At 32.8% G+C, this 15,179-nt stretch overlaps 1 protein-coding gene across 1 annotated transcript in view; it reads right to left on the bottom strand.

Annotated features, from left to right (window-relative positions):
• LOC114338937 (uncharacterized) overlaps positions 1 to 14,002 on the bottom strand; it is a 221,595-nt gene extending 207,593 nt beyond the window's left edge. The window contains exons 1-2 of the mRNA XM_050649499.1: positions 13,983 to 14,002; positions 11,056 to 11,218 (exon numbers count right to left, since the gene is read on the bottom strand). Of these exons, the coding sequence (XP_050505456.1) occupies positions 11,056 to 11,218; positions 13,983 to 14,002 (183 nt within the window). The remainder of the gene's footprint in view (positions 1 to 11,055; positions 11,219 to 13,982) is intronic.
• Positions 14,003 to 15,179: the final 1,177 nt, after the last annotated feature.

Raw genomic sequence — 15,179 nt, 5'->3', positions numbered from 1 at the left:
AAGAATTTGTTTTTATTATTTTATCTATATTTATTAACAGAATTCTATTTATTAATGTGTGTGTTAGTGCAAGATTGACAACGTTTGGATACAGACGGGTAGAATGTCTATTATGTATGTTAGATGTGGATGTGCAGCTGTAACCTAAATTGTTAAGGCTAGTACTACTTGATGTTCTAATGAAAGGAGTAGTGGTCGTGTAAGGGAAGACAAATCAGAAAGCTTAAAAACTTAAAAAGTTGTAGCTAAAATATAAATTAGCAGTCATATATTAAAACAGTAATAAATGTTAATTAATAGAAAACAATGTAGGTACCTCGAACTGAGATATAAGTTAAAGGGGGTGGAGAAGTAGAGTAGAAAATAAAAGAATAGAAAGAAAGGTAGGAAGTAAAATTCAGTTGTAAGTAATTGATTGCAAATTGAGACTATGTTTTAATACCAGCAGTGAACAAATGTCAATAAACTATTGAATTAGATAAAAGAAATAGTAATAAATTGTATTTTGTGGGTATACCTACATTGCATTTTAAAAATTCGTCAATAAATAAATAGGTGAGTGAATTCACATCACATTAAATTAAAACAAACACATAGGACACAAGACGAAACAACAAATAATGTGGGAAGTTTAAGTTAGGAGCACTGCATTTAATTTATTTTAACTGTCTTGGTTTTTAGTACAAGAATCATTTTTTACTTTGAATTTTTTATAAAATTAAAAAAAAAATTATAAAAAATTCAAAGTAAAAAATGATTCTTGGACTAAAAACCAAGACAGTTAAAATAAATTAAATGCAGTGCTCCTAACTTAAACTTCCCACATTATTTGTTGTTTCGTCTTATGTCCTATGTGTTTGTTTTAATTTAATGTGATGTGAATTCACTCACCTATTTATTTATTGACGAATTTTTAAAATGCAATGTAGGTATACCCACGAAATACAATTTATTACTATTTCTTTTATCTAATTCAATAGTTTATTGATATTTGTTCACTGCTGGTATTAAAACATAGTCTCAATTTGCAATCAATTACTTACAACTGAATTTTACTTCCTACCTTTTTTCTATTCTTTTATTTTCTACTCTACTTCTCCACCCCCTTTAACTTATATCTCAGTTCGAAGTACCTACATTGTTTTCTATTAATTAACATTTATTACTGTTTTAATATATGACTGCTAATTTATATTTTAGCTACAACTTTTTAAGTTTTTATGCTTTCTGATTTGTCTTCCATTACACGACCACTACTCCTTTCATTAGAACATCAAGTAGTACTAGCCTTAACAATTTAGGTTACAGCTGCACATCCACATCTAACATACATAATACTCATTCTACCCGTCTGTATCCAAACGTTGTCAATCTTGCACTAACACACACATTAATAAATAGAATTCTGTTAATAAATATAGATACAATAACAAAAACAAATTCTTTGATAAGTAAAAATATAAATCTTTAAAACCAATAAAACCTCCAAAAAATTTTCTAAACAGTAAACATTTTAAAAAAATTGTATATATGACATCCACTACTTTACTTCACAAACACAAGAATAGACACAGATTTGTTGGTTGTCTCTCAACAACTATTTCTTCACCCTCAAGAAATCCCAAATACTATAAACTTGTTTACCTTTGTTTACCTTTGTAACATTCTCGGTCTTTTCCACCATATCCCGTTAGCACAACTTAAGCAGAAACATCATGTTATGGAATAATGAGGTTATAGTTCCTTGTATCCGAATCATTTAGTGACTTGTAACCGTTGACCTGATGATGCTCTACAACCTATAGAGAGCGAAACCGGTCGTCGGAAGTACACAATTAAATGATTGAGAGTACGTCTGTCTTTTTCTTCATTTAAAATGAACTCTCACATGCAACCCTTCAACATTTTAATATTACTGTATTTCTCGGTTGCAGTCACTGGAAACTAAGATTTTATAACAAGAACAACAAAGTTCAGATACACAGTAAAAGAAACGAAACTTAAATGGAAATATACAGAATATTTAGAGCAGTTATTCAGTAACTAGCATAAATCAATTTGTGCTTGGCTTCACACGATCAAAAGGATTCGCCTGCATGAAACGAGTAGTTTATCTAAAGAAGACAGTTGAACTAAATTAAATATGAATAGCTAGCAGTGAAGACGATACAAATTTAAATAACAAGCATCCTGACAAATGTAAAAAATTTGATTGAATTTCTTTGAAAGTAGTTATTTCTTTGGAGCATCTAACATTTATAAAATAATATAATAATACATTGCGAAACAAAAAGAGATGAAACTAGCGGGGGTGGAAATTATCGTTATAAACTTATAAATTAAAATTACATTACATAGTTTCTCGCCTTTAGACGTATCAGAACAGTATGGCAACTGTCACAGACGTCTAAAGGTGGGAAACTCTGTAATGAAATGTTAATTTATACTTTTACGTATTTTTTATGAGAAATAAGCCACAATTTTACTAAAAAATGAATTTATTAACGTTTAATAGTATTAATATTTAATTTATTAAATATTTAATTTATTAAATAGTGGATGTGTGAGTTATTCGTAAGGGGATTTTTCCACATTCTCTATTTCATTTGTTTGATTTTGTTACGATTGGTCGGTGAACCAACTATGTATCTTTTGATCACTGAGTGTGTTCAAAGATTGACTCCTTTTTTTGTTTTTTAAACATATATTTTACTTTAAGTAATTAGGGAATTAAAACTTGAGACTGTCATTGTCAGATGATGCGTAGATATACGCTCCTGTTATGTCTATGTCTCGAATGTTGTTTTTTGATGGAATGTGTCTAAAGATATTCAACCTCTCATCTTTACCGATGAGCCCAGGGAGGTTGAAGAGGGCGAAACACATTTCTGAGAACTGGTGTTTGGATCTTTGATTCTATTCAGAAAATTTTTCCCCAGCCCGAAATAGTGGATGTGCGAGTTATTCGTAAGGGGATTTTTCCACATTCTCTATTTCATTTGTTTGATTTTGTTACGATTGGTCGGTGAACCAACTTTGTATCTTTTGATCACTGAGTGTGTTCAAAGATTGACTTCTTTTTTTTTTGTTTTTTAAACATATATTTTACTTTAAGTAATTAGGGAATTAAAACTTGAGACTGTCATTGTCAGATTATGCGTAGATATACGCTCCTGTTATGTCTATGTCTCGGATGTTGTTTTTTGATGGAATGTGTCTAAAGATATTCAACCTCTCATCTTTACCGATGAGCCCAGGGAGGTTGAAGAGGGCGAAACACATTTCTGAGAACTGGTGTTTGGATCTTTGATTCTATTCAGAAAATTTTTCCCCAGCCCGAAATAGTGGATGTGTGAGTTATTCGTAAGGGGATTTTTCCACATTCTCTATTTCATTTGTTTGATTTTGTTACGATTGGTCGGTGAACCAACTTTGTATCTTTTGATCACTGAGTGTGTTCAAAGATTGACTTCTTTTTTTTTTGTTTTTTAAACATATATTTTACTTTAAGTAATTAGGGAATTAAAACTTGAGACTGTCATTTTCAGATGATGCGTAGATATACGCTCCTGTTATGTCTATGTCTCGAATGTTGTTTTTTGATGGAATGTGTCTAAAGATATTCAACCTCTCATCTTTACCGATGAGCCCAGGGAGGTTGAAGAGGGCGAAACACATTTCTGAGAACTGGTGATTGGATCTTTGATTCTATTCAGAAAATTTTTCCCCAGCCCGAAATAGTGGATGTGTGAGTTATTCGTAAGCGGATTTTTCCACATTCTCTATTTCATTTGTTTGATTTTGTTACGATTGGTCGGTGAACCAACTTTGTATCTTTTGATCACTGAGTGTGTTCAAAGATTGACTTCTTTTTTTTTTTGTTTTTTAAACATATATTTTACTTTAAGTAATTAGGGAATTAAAACTTGAGACTGTCATTGTCAGATGATGCGTAGATATACGCTCCTGTTATGTCTATGTCTCGAATGTTGTTTTTTGATGGAATGTGTCTAAAGATATTCAACCTCTCATCTTTACCGATGAGCCCAGGGAGGTTGAAGAGGGCGAAACACATTTCTGAGAACTGGTGTTTGGATCTTTGATTCTATTCAGAAAATTTTTCCCCAGCCCGAAATAGTGGATGTGTGAGTTATTCGTAAGGGGATTTTTCCACATTCTCTATTTCATTTGTTTGATTTTGTTACGATTGGTCGGTGAACCAACTTTGTATCTTTTGATCACTGAGTGTGTTCAAAGATTGACTTCTTTTTTTTTTTGTTTTTTAAACATATATTTTACTTTAAGTAATTAGGGAATTAAAACTTGAGACTGTCATTGTCAGATGATGCGTAGATATACGCTCCTGTTATGTCTATGTCTCGAATGTTGTTTTTTGATGGAATGTGTCTAAAGATATTCAACCTCTCATCTTTACCGATGAGCCCAGGGAGGTTGAAGAGGGCGAAACACATTTCTGAGAACTGGTGTTTGGATCTTTGATTCTATTCAGAAAATTTTTCCCCAGCCCGAAATAGTGGATGTGTGAGTTATTCGTAAGGGGATTTTTCCACATTCTCTATTTCATTTGTTTGATTTTGTTACGATTGGTCGGTGAACCAACTTTGTATCTTTTGATCACTGAGTGTGTTCAAAGATTGACTTCTTTTTTTTTGTTTTTTAAACATATATTTTACTTTAAGTAATTAGGGAATTAAAACTTGAGACTGTCATTGTTAGATGATGCGTAGATATACGCTCCTGTTATGTCTATGTCTCGAATGTTGTTTTTTGATGGAATGTGTCTAAAGATATTCAACCTCTCATCTTTACCGATGAGCCCAGGGAGGTTGAAGAGGGCGAAACACATTTCTGAGAACTGGTGTTTGGATCTTTGATTCTATTCAGAAAATTTTTCCCCAGCCCGAAATAGTGGATGTGTGAGTTATTCGTAAGGGGATTTTTCCACATTCTCTATTTCATTTGTTTGATTAATAATAAATAATAAATAATTAAATATTTAATAAATTAATAGTATTACTTATTGTATATCTATGTAATATTAATATTAATTATAATTTAAACATATTAAAGTCAGAATTTGGTATTAGTTTTTTGAAGGTAGATTAAATGTAAGACCAAATACTTACGATGTCGGGATAGTATCACGAGGTTTTTTCCTGGTTTTCCCTCGTGATTTACTATGGAAACTCGAGAATTTTACTGTCATCGTTGCATTTGGTTGTCTTTTTAAAGACAGATGAAATGCTATGATTTTTTTGCGACGGATATTCTTGAGTTGGGATTGATTTCATGTAATCGAATGAACTATCTTTTAGTAAAGTCGTCCCAGGAACGCAACTCATAAATATTGGCGATATCATTTTAAAGTCTTCTACTTTAAAATGTATAATATACGTCTGAATTGCCAATATAAATGAGTCAGATTAAATAAATTATTAGAAGAATTTTTTTACTTAGCAACAACATGTTTGTTTTATTTTAATAGTATTTTGTATTTTGACAACGAAACCCGATTTGGGCTTCGAAACGTTAATAAATTCATTTTTTTGGTAAAATTGTGGCTTATTTCCCATAAAAAATACGTAAAATTATAAAAATGCCACAAGGAAATAGCTTCAGAACAACGTTAATTTATACGTTTATAACGATAATTTCCACCTCCACTAGTTTCATCTCTCTTCGTTTCGCAATGTATTATTTTTTACATCTTTTGCGTTATTTTGCCGGTTATTAGCGCGCTCATCATTGTAATGTCAGATGTATAACAAAATTTACGCCAGTCAATGGAAGCATATTACCTCCGAATTCTATCCTACTGCATGGATTTTAATGAAATTTTGGAAATAGCCTCTGCTTATCTTCTAATTCAAAGTCTACCCCATGCCGATGTGTGCTTTTATTTTGTGCACCCCCTTCTCGGGGGTGGAAAATTTTTTGATTTAAATAACCACGGAAGTCGCTAGAAAACCTAATTCTAAGCAAAAACTGTTCTATAATTTTTTTTGAAAACTAAATAGTTTTTCAGTTATTCGTAGTTGAAAATTGGCCATTTTCATTAAAAAATGACACATTTTCAGACGGTTTTTGCGAATACTTTAAAAACTATGCATCTAACGAAAAAAACTATATAAAATATTTTTGTAGCTTATAAAAAAACAAAGAGACTCGTTCCTACATACAGCGTGTCTATACCTCGTCCAATTTACTTACCGTTGCACGTCATCCGCGCCATAGCCTGTGACACGATACCAACACGAAATATCTAGGCGGTAGGTGTGTTCTCTTTAGAATTATTTTGATTCTAAAAAAGAACCCACCCACCGCCTAAATATTTCGTGTTGGTATCGTGTCACAGGCTATGGCGCGGATGACGTGCAACGGTAAGTAAATTGGACGAGGTATACTTAAGTTGGAAACATATGGGAAACTTTTTTGTTATTCATTTTACGAAAAAAAGTTATTCTTTATAAAAAGTTCTGCATACTCTAAAACCTAAGATTCAATCATCAGATATCAAATTTTGTCAATATTATACGAGATATGTCAAAAAATATGAACTTCGTTCAAGAGTAAAATACCTTTATTTCTCTCAATATCGAAAATTCTTATTATGAAAAGTTGTTTGGAAATAAAAAATAAGATCAAATATGCAATTACATGCTTCTAATTGGAAAAAAATATTTTCCAAATTTATCTCAAATTTATTGATACTAACTTCGTTTTTATTTATTACACATACGATAACTCTTTTATTATTACTTTTACGAAAAAAAGGTATTCTTTATAAAAAGCTCTGTATGTCCTGAGACCGAAGATGCATCCATCAGATATCACATTTTATTAATTTTATACGAGGTATGTCAAAAAATATGAATTTCACTAAAGAGTAAAGTACCTTTATTTTTCACAATATTGAAAACTGTTATTCAAAAAGTTGTTTAGAATTAAAAACTATGTTTTAATATGCAATTACATCCTTCTCATTGAAATGTGGTGAAATATCTTGAGCGAATTTCATATTTTTTGACACACCTCGTATAAAATTAATAAAAGTTGATATATCATGGTTGTGTCTTAGATTTCAGACCATGCAGAGCTTTTTATGAAGAATAACTTTTTTTCGTAAAATGAATAATAAACGAGTTATCATATTTGTTATAATTAAAAACGATGTTGGGTATCCATAAATTTGAGAATTTTTTTTTTCAATTAGATGCATGTAGTTGCATGTTTGATCTTAATTTTTAAATTCCAAACAACTTTTCATAATAAGAATTTTCGATATTGAGAGAAATAAAGGTACTTTACCCTTGACCGAAATTTATATTTTTTGACATACCTCGTATAATATTGAGAAAATTTGATATATCATGATTGAATCTTAGGTTTTGGGGCATGCAGAACTTTTTATAAGGAATAACTTTTTTTCGTAAAATTAATAATAAAAAAATTTCCCATATGTTTCCAACTTAAGCAGACACGCTGTATATCTTCTGGTTATAATTCAAAAAGAGATATGGTAGGTGAGAAGAGTTTGTTTTTTTGGTGCATGCTTAAATCGGTGTATTCAACTTGAAATAACAGAGAAACGGTCGATTTAAGGTGTATAATGCTATCAATGCCTTTTAGAGTGATTGAAAAGACCTTTAAAATAAGCAATATTAAATGTCGATTACACTCAACCTAAACGAGATATGCTGCAAAATATTGATGGCTAATGTATTTTAAGAAAAAATGCCTTTAAGAAAAACCCCTCATCCTTCATACATCGTTTTGCTTCTACAATACTTCTTATTATAATGTTAATTATATGTTTAAACAGTTGGACGGGTTTAAAATGAATGGTTTTTGAAATAAAATAAAATCAAAATATAGAGCGCATTTTTAAATTTTCTTAGAAAGCTTCCTTTTCCTCCCTGTAACTTGAAAGCAATAAGAGATACAGTAATGAAAAGCAAAAACAAAATTTTTAACTAAAAAAACCCTACGTTTATGTTTGGTATCTTTTTTTCGTATCTCTTATCATTTTTGAGTTACATGGAGAAAAAGGAAGATTTTTAAGAAAATTTGAAAATGCCCTCTATAATTTGAGCTTATTTTTTTCAAATATCATTAATTTTAAACCCGTCCAACTTTTTAAACTATAGAAATAAAACTATAATAAAAAGCATTGTAGAAGGAAAACGGTGAATTTAAACTCTGAAGGCTGAGGGTGAAAAATTTACTCCCAATTTTTTTCTTAAAATACATTAGTCATCAATATTTTGCAGCACATCTCGCTTAGGTTAAATGTAATCGACATTTAATATTGCTCATATTAAAGGTCTTTTTAAGCACTTTAAAAGGTATTAGTGTTATTATACACCTAAAATCGACTGTTTCTCTGTTATTTCAAGTTGAATACACCGATTTGAGCATGTACCAAAAAACAAACATTTGCTATAAGCAGATTATTACTCTGCTACATATGCTCGACATTGCTGCATGGCTTGGAGAGCTGGACTCTTACAGAGAAACCAATGAAAAAATTGGAGGTTCCTGAAATGTGGATCTATCGAGAAATATTACCAGTAAGTTGGGTTGATCGAATATTCAATTAAATCGTTTTACATCGCATGAAATACGGCACAGACACAACAAAAACAATAAAAATAAAATATCGACGGCACGAAAAAATTATAACAATAGATATGATAGAATATCACATTTTAAACAATTTTAGTTGTTATACTTTTTGTCGAAAAGTTGAAAATGGCGGAGATATTAAGCAAAAACGGTTCTCGTTTAAAATCAAGATGGCGGTTATCGCAACGGCGGAATTCAGTCGAGATTTTAAATTTACACTACTATTGACACCTGACCTTTCAATAATTGTAGCGATTCTCTTTTCACACGAAACGCTTTGAGACGCCAGTAGCAGTGACCAAAAGAACAAGCGTGTTTGTTGATTTTGAAAGCAGTGTTGACAAAAATGGAGCTGTTCGACACAGACACTTTCATTCCTGCGGTTCAGGCTGAAGCTCCTTGTTTGTCTGCGCTTTCGAAGAAGCAACAAAAGCAATGTTTCTTCGTTTGAATTCATAATTAATCAGCTTATACAGACTAACAGACTACATTTTGTCGCCGTTGTCAACTACAAAAAGAAGTTGATCAGAACCACAGCAAACTCCGATGCTAATAGCAACTAATAGTGAAAATCCAGCGCCTTTTTGCTGCCGACTTCGGCTTCAAAAAGTGGTTCATCTGTAAGCGGCCTTAAATTGATTGAGTAAAAGCCGTATTGGCCTAAAAACCGTAGAGTGGCTCGTAAAAATGATGAATTGCTACATCCGTACATTACAAATCCCCAAAATCTGGAGGAAAGCTAGAGTGGTAGCCCTCTTAAAACCAGGGAAGGATCCGGTGGATACAAAGAGTTTTAGACCTGTCTCTCTTTTGTGCCACCTTTTCAAGGCATTTGAAAGAATGATACTGAACCGGATCGCTGAATATGTGGAGACTAAAATTGTTCAAGAACAAGCAGGATTCAGACCCGAAAAGTGCTGCTGCAGTCAAATTCTTAATCTCACCCAACATATTAAAGATGGTTTTGAACGGAAAGAAATAACAGGGAGTAGCGTTCATAGACCTAACTGCCGACTATGACACAGTTAACCATCAACGGCTACTCGCAAAACTCTACGAAGCTACAAAAGATTTCCGACTAACAAGGTTTGTGAAATATTTCCTCCAGAACAGACGCTTCTACGTAACGCTCCAGTCCAAGAACAGTCGGTGGAGGGACCAAAAAAATGGGCTACCACAAGGAAATGTCCTCGCGCCGATTCTATACAACATATATACCAACGACCAACCCATACACCAACAAACAAGGCAAATTATTTACGCTGATGATACAGCTGTGGCAGCTCAGGGAAGAACCTTCAATGATGTCGAAGTGAAACTGACAGATGCCCTGGGAGACTTAGCTCTATACTACGATAAAAACCATCTGAAACCCAATCCTACAAAAATCCAGGTATGTGCTTTCCACCTTAGAAATAAGCATGCCCGAAGGCCGCTGGAGGTGGAATGGCGTGGTCAGATGCTGGTACACAACGAGACGCCAAAATACCTTGGCGTCCATCTAGATAGAACTCTGTCTTACCGATACCACCATCAAGATGTCAAGAAGAAAGTAAGTACCAGAAATAATATCATCCGCAAGCTAACTAATACAAAATGGGGAGCACAACCACACACTTTCCGCACTTCTGCCTTAGCATCATGTTTTTCGGCCGCGGAGTTTGGAGCACCAGTATGGGCAAACTCTGATCACGCAAAGAACGTCAACGTGGCTCTAAATGAAACGGTTCGTATAATATCGGGTAGCCCGAAACCGACACCTATCGAAGAGGTATACCCCATAGCTGGGACTGCTCCACCACCTATCAGGAGGAAGGTCACGTCAGAGGTAGAACGAAAAAAAGAGGAGACGGACCGAAGACACTCTTTATATGACCACCAAACTCAGCCAAGCAGACTAAGATCTCGGAAAAGCTTCCTGAAAACATCAAAATCTATCCCCGAAGCGCCAAAGACGCGTTGAATACTCCTATCGCAAGCGTCAGCTACCGCGACACATTTTCCTCCCTCAGAGAAAATATCTGCTGGACACAATTTACCGTATCCGACTTGGAAAGCGCTAAACAGACTAAGAACCGGCGTTTCACGTTGTGCTAGTAACCTGAAAAAATGGGGATACCAGGAGGACGATACCTGCGACTGTGGCGCGGTTCAGACCAGCCTGCATCCACTATGATGCACAGAGATGAGAGAGACCTGCACAGAACAATACTTAATTATAGCAAATGACAGGGCCATCTATGTGGCCAACCATTGGAAATACAGAATTTAAAGTTGTTGGTGTTCCGGACACGGAAAGTAAGTAAGTATGTAATTGATTGAGTTATATTCAGAAGTTACTTACAAATGAGTAATGACAAAATATTTTTTTACGTAAAATTTTGTAATTTTAATAGTAAAGAAACTCACCTGTATCGAGATCAACGACCTGAGATAGGAATCCTTCTCGGATAATGTTAAATTGCTGACATGTCCTCTGTCTTCCCATTTATTCAGGATCGACCGCAACTTTCTCTCGTCCTTTTTGGGAGCGAAGACGTGAAATGTTACGTCAATTCCTGTCCTGAAGTGCCTGCAATGACAAAAAACGATCTTAAAGCCCAGCAATGAATAGTAAATAGAATTTGCTGTTCCGTGGGTGGTTGAAAGTTTTCCGAAAGGAAAATTGTGGAAATTTTAAAGTATGCATAATACAGTACAAATATTTAAAATGTTATAGTTCAAAGGATATTATTATGTTAATATTCATGTTTTAATAATAATTTCAATAGATTTAAAATAACGCAAATACATCCTTATAATTATTGAATTTTTTTTTATTTTTCCTTAATTACGGACACTAACCAACATTTTCATTTCTTGTAAAATATGATAACGCTTTTATTATAAATTTTACCATAAATGCAACCATCAGAATATCAAATTTTATCAATTCTATATAGTCCATTCTTTCACGGTTTTTGCTCTAAATTTTAAAGAACCGCTTGGATTGACATGAAATTTGGCATAATCATAGCTAACATGTCAAAGAAAAAAAGTGATATTGTGCCGATCTGTGCTTTTGCCCTGGGGGTGAACTTTCAGCCCCTCGTGGGGGTGAAAAAATATATGTCCAAAATAAGTCCGGAAATGGGTAAACTGACTAATTTTAAGTAACTTTTGTTCTATAGAGCTTTTTCGCCAAGTCAACACTTTTCGAGTTATTTGTGAGTGAGTATGTTCATTTTTCAACAAAATAACCACATTTTTAGACGGTTTTTCGCAAATAACTCAAAAAGTAAGTATTTTGTCGAAAAAACGTTCTTAGCAAAATATAGCTTATAAAAGGAGTAAAAAATGGTGTACGCGTTAGGTCTCTGGATCTCGTAGAACCAGAGTTATAGCCAATGAAAAATAGATTCATATTCACCAAATTTCAAATAGAATATTTCGACGTAAAATATCCTAAAAATTAAGCACTTTTTGGGAAAAACTCATTATAACATTTTTAAATTGTTTAAAAAAGCTTTATTTTTGTTTTTACAAAAAGTTTCTAGCTTTAAATTTAAGCAAGTTACGTTCAAAATAATGTTGGTCCCTTTTGTTTTTACAAAAAAAAATCGGGAAGACCACCCCCTAATTAGCAACTTAAATGAAATTAATCGTTACCGCTCCCCAAATTATTTTACTTATGTTGTGTTTATATGATCTGTAAGTTTCATCCATTTAAAGTGCTTATTTTTGAAAATATTTGGTTTCAAAATAAAATTTTTAAAAATTTAAATTTTGAAAAATATGATTTTTTTTCAAAATAACTTAAAAATTGTTAGAGATACCAAAAATCTCCAAAAACAAAAAAAGTCAGATTTGCTTTTCTGAATATCATGTATTTTTTTGTTTTTCTGTTAGACAAAAATTGATTGAGATTTTGTGTTTCTAAATTTGCATACATTCCTGATCAGTGACTCGTTCAACCCCTTTTAAATACAGCCCTTTCAATAATAAGGACTTTGAACCGATGAAACTTACAGATCATATAAACAATATATACACGAGTCAAGAAATTTGTAAAGTCGTAACGATTAAGTTCATTTAAGATACTAACTGGGGGGTGATTTTCTCGATTTTTTTACCAAAACCAAAAGGGACTAACTTTATTTTGAGCGTAACTTGTTTAATTTTGATGCTAGAATTTTTTCTTATAAAACAAAAATGAAGATTTTTTTTAACACTTTAAATAAGTTGTAATGAGTTTTCCCCGAAATGTGCTTCATTTTTGGTTATTTCACGTTATAGTATTCCATTTGGACTTTGACGAATATGAACATATTTTTCATTAGCTACAACTCTGCTGGTACTAGGTATAGAGACGTGATATACACACCATTTTTTTAAATTTCTGACAGACTATATTTTTGCTAAGAATGTTTTTTCGACAAAATACTTTCTATTTGAGTTATTTGCGAAAAACCGTCTAAAAGCGTGGTTATTTTGTTGAAAAAATGAACATATTCACTGCTAAATAACTCGAAAAGTATTGACTTAGTGAAAAAACCCTATACAACAAAAGTTACTTAAAATTAGCCAGTTTATCGATTTCCTGACTTTCTTTGGACGAATATTCTTTCACCCACAAGAGGGGGTGAAAACCACCCCCAGGGCAAAAGCACATATCGGCACAATATCACTTTTTTTCTTTGACTTGTTAGCTAGGTTTATGCCAAATTTCATGTCAATCCAAGCGGTTCTTTAAAATTTAGAGGTTTTGCAATATTTTACCGTTACAGAACGGACTAATACGAGGTATGTAAAAAATATGAATTTTGCTCAAGAATAGGCAAGGTACCTTTATAGTTCACAATATTTTAATTATTATTTTATCATATTAATATTGTGTAAAATGGAGATATTTCACTATTGAGCGAAATTCATAATATGTGACGTACCTCGTATAAACTTGACAAATTTGATATACACTCACCGGCACAAAATTCCGCCACTCAAAACTTTTGATTAAGTTTGACAATTTATAACTTTATTATTTTTACTCCGATTTTCAAGATTATTGCATCATTTTGTAGGTACATGTATTGATATCGTTTTCATAGTTCTGTCATATTATCCCGGAGGCATCACTAAGATTTTGTTTTTTGAATTTTCCGAATATCTCCTTTTTTGTAAGAGCTGTAGAATTTTTGTAAATAAAAACACTGTTTGGACAGTAATAATATACATCACGTTGTAAACCGCTGCGAAATTTATCAGTTTTTAAATGATACAAAGACAATTTAAAATTATTTTGTTAGTTCCTCCACATTGTTATAGTGGAAACACCATGCAAACCTCGCAAACCTGACGTGAGTACCAAAAACCACATTATATTATATTTATATTAATAATAATATAACCTATAAAATATCCAAGAAATATAAATAGGACCAGTTTTGGGCCAAGATCCACACCGGTTTTTGAACCGGCGACAGGGCCGGTCTTGCAACGTCTCCAAAATTAATCAAACATGACTTCGAATAACACCATGAACACTTCCCAAAATTCATCTCACATCTCATATTCCAGTGTTGTTAACACGTTTAAACAACCAACAAAAGACGAAGCCATTGTTCTTTCTAGTATTGAAGGAACCAAAGTTCAAGAGTACATCATAGCCGTCGGTTCAATAGTTGGTCCACGTAACGTATCTTTCGCTTCCAGAATAGCCAACAATAGAATATGTATATATCTTTCCTGCAAAAATATAATTGATTCATTGCTGCACTCCCACAAATACGTCAATATAAAAGAAACTCAAGTAGAAATAAGAAGACTTATCACTCCAGCTCAAAGACTGATAATATCAAACGCTGGTCCTTCTGTTCCAACCACGGTAATTGAACAAGAACTACGTAAAATGGGTATAAACACCGTCTCTAAAATAAATTTTCTTAGGGTAGGAATGCCTGAAAGCGAATATAGCCATGTCTTGAGTTTTAGAAGGCAAACATTTATCACACCTTTAGAAAATATGTCCATTCTCGATTCTTTCATGATGTCTCATGATAATACCACTTACAGACTATACCGTTCTATAGAAGGCTTCAAATGTTCAAAATGTAAGACTATTGGTCACCAGGAAACAGAATGTCCTGACAACGCCAATACAATCACTTCTAATGCTACCACTTCTAATACAACAAATCTTGACCCAACCAATTCTAATCCAACCTCTTCTAAAGCTCTTCCAGAATCCTCCCAAAACACACAATATATAAGAAATCTACCTTATAAGCAAACAGAACAAAAACTTTCTGACAAAGCCTTAATATCCACCTCTAACGATCACCCAGCATCTTCCCAAAACATATTAGATCAGATCTCAGACGTACAGGTCTCTAATAACCAATTAGAATCTACCATAGAAACTGACGACATGTCAAGACCTACAAATAATACAAATGAAACAAACACTTTAAAAATCCCAACATCATCAACTTCCAACAAGATCAGCAATCTTACTCCATTAGAAATAACCCAACCTAAAATTATTCCAAACGTCA

Source organism: Diabrotica virgifera, chromosome 4 (assembly GCF_917563875.1).
Source record: "Diabrotica virgifera virgifera chromosome 4, PGI_DIABVI_V3a".
Taxonomy (NCBI): Eukaryota; Metazoa; Arthropoda; class Insecta; order Coleoptera; family Chrysomelidae; genus Diabrotica; species Diabrotica virgifera.
This window is presented reverse-complemented; position numbering and strand designations above follow the sequence as displayed.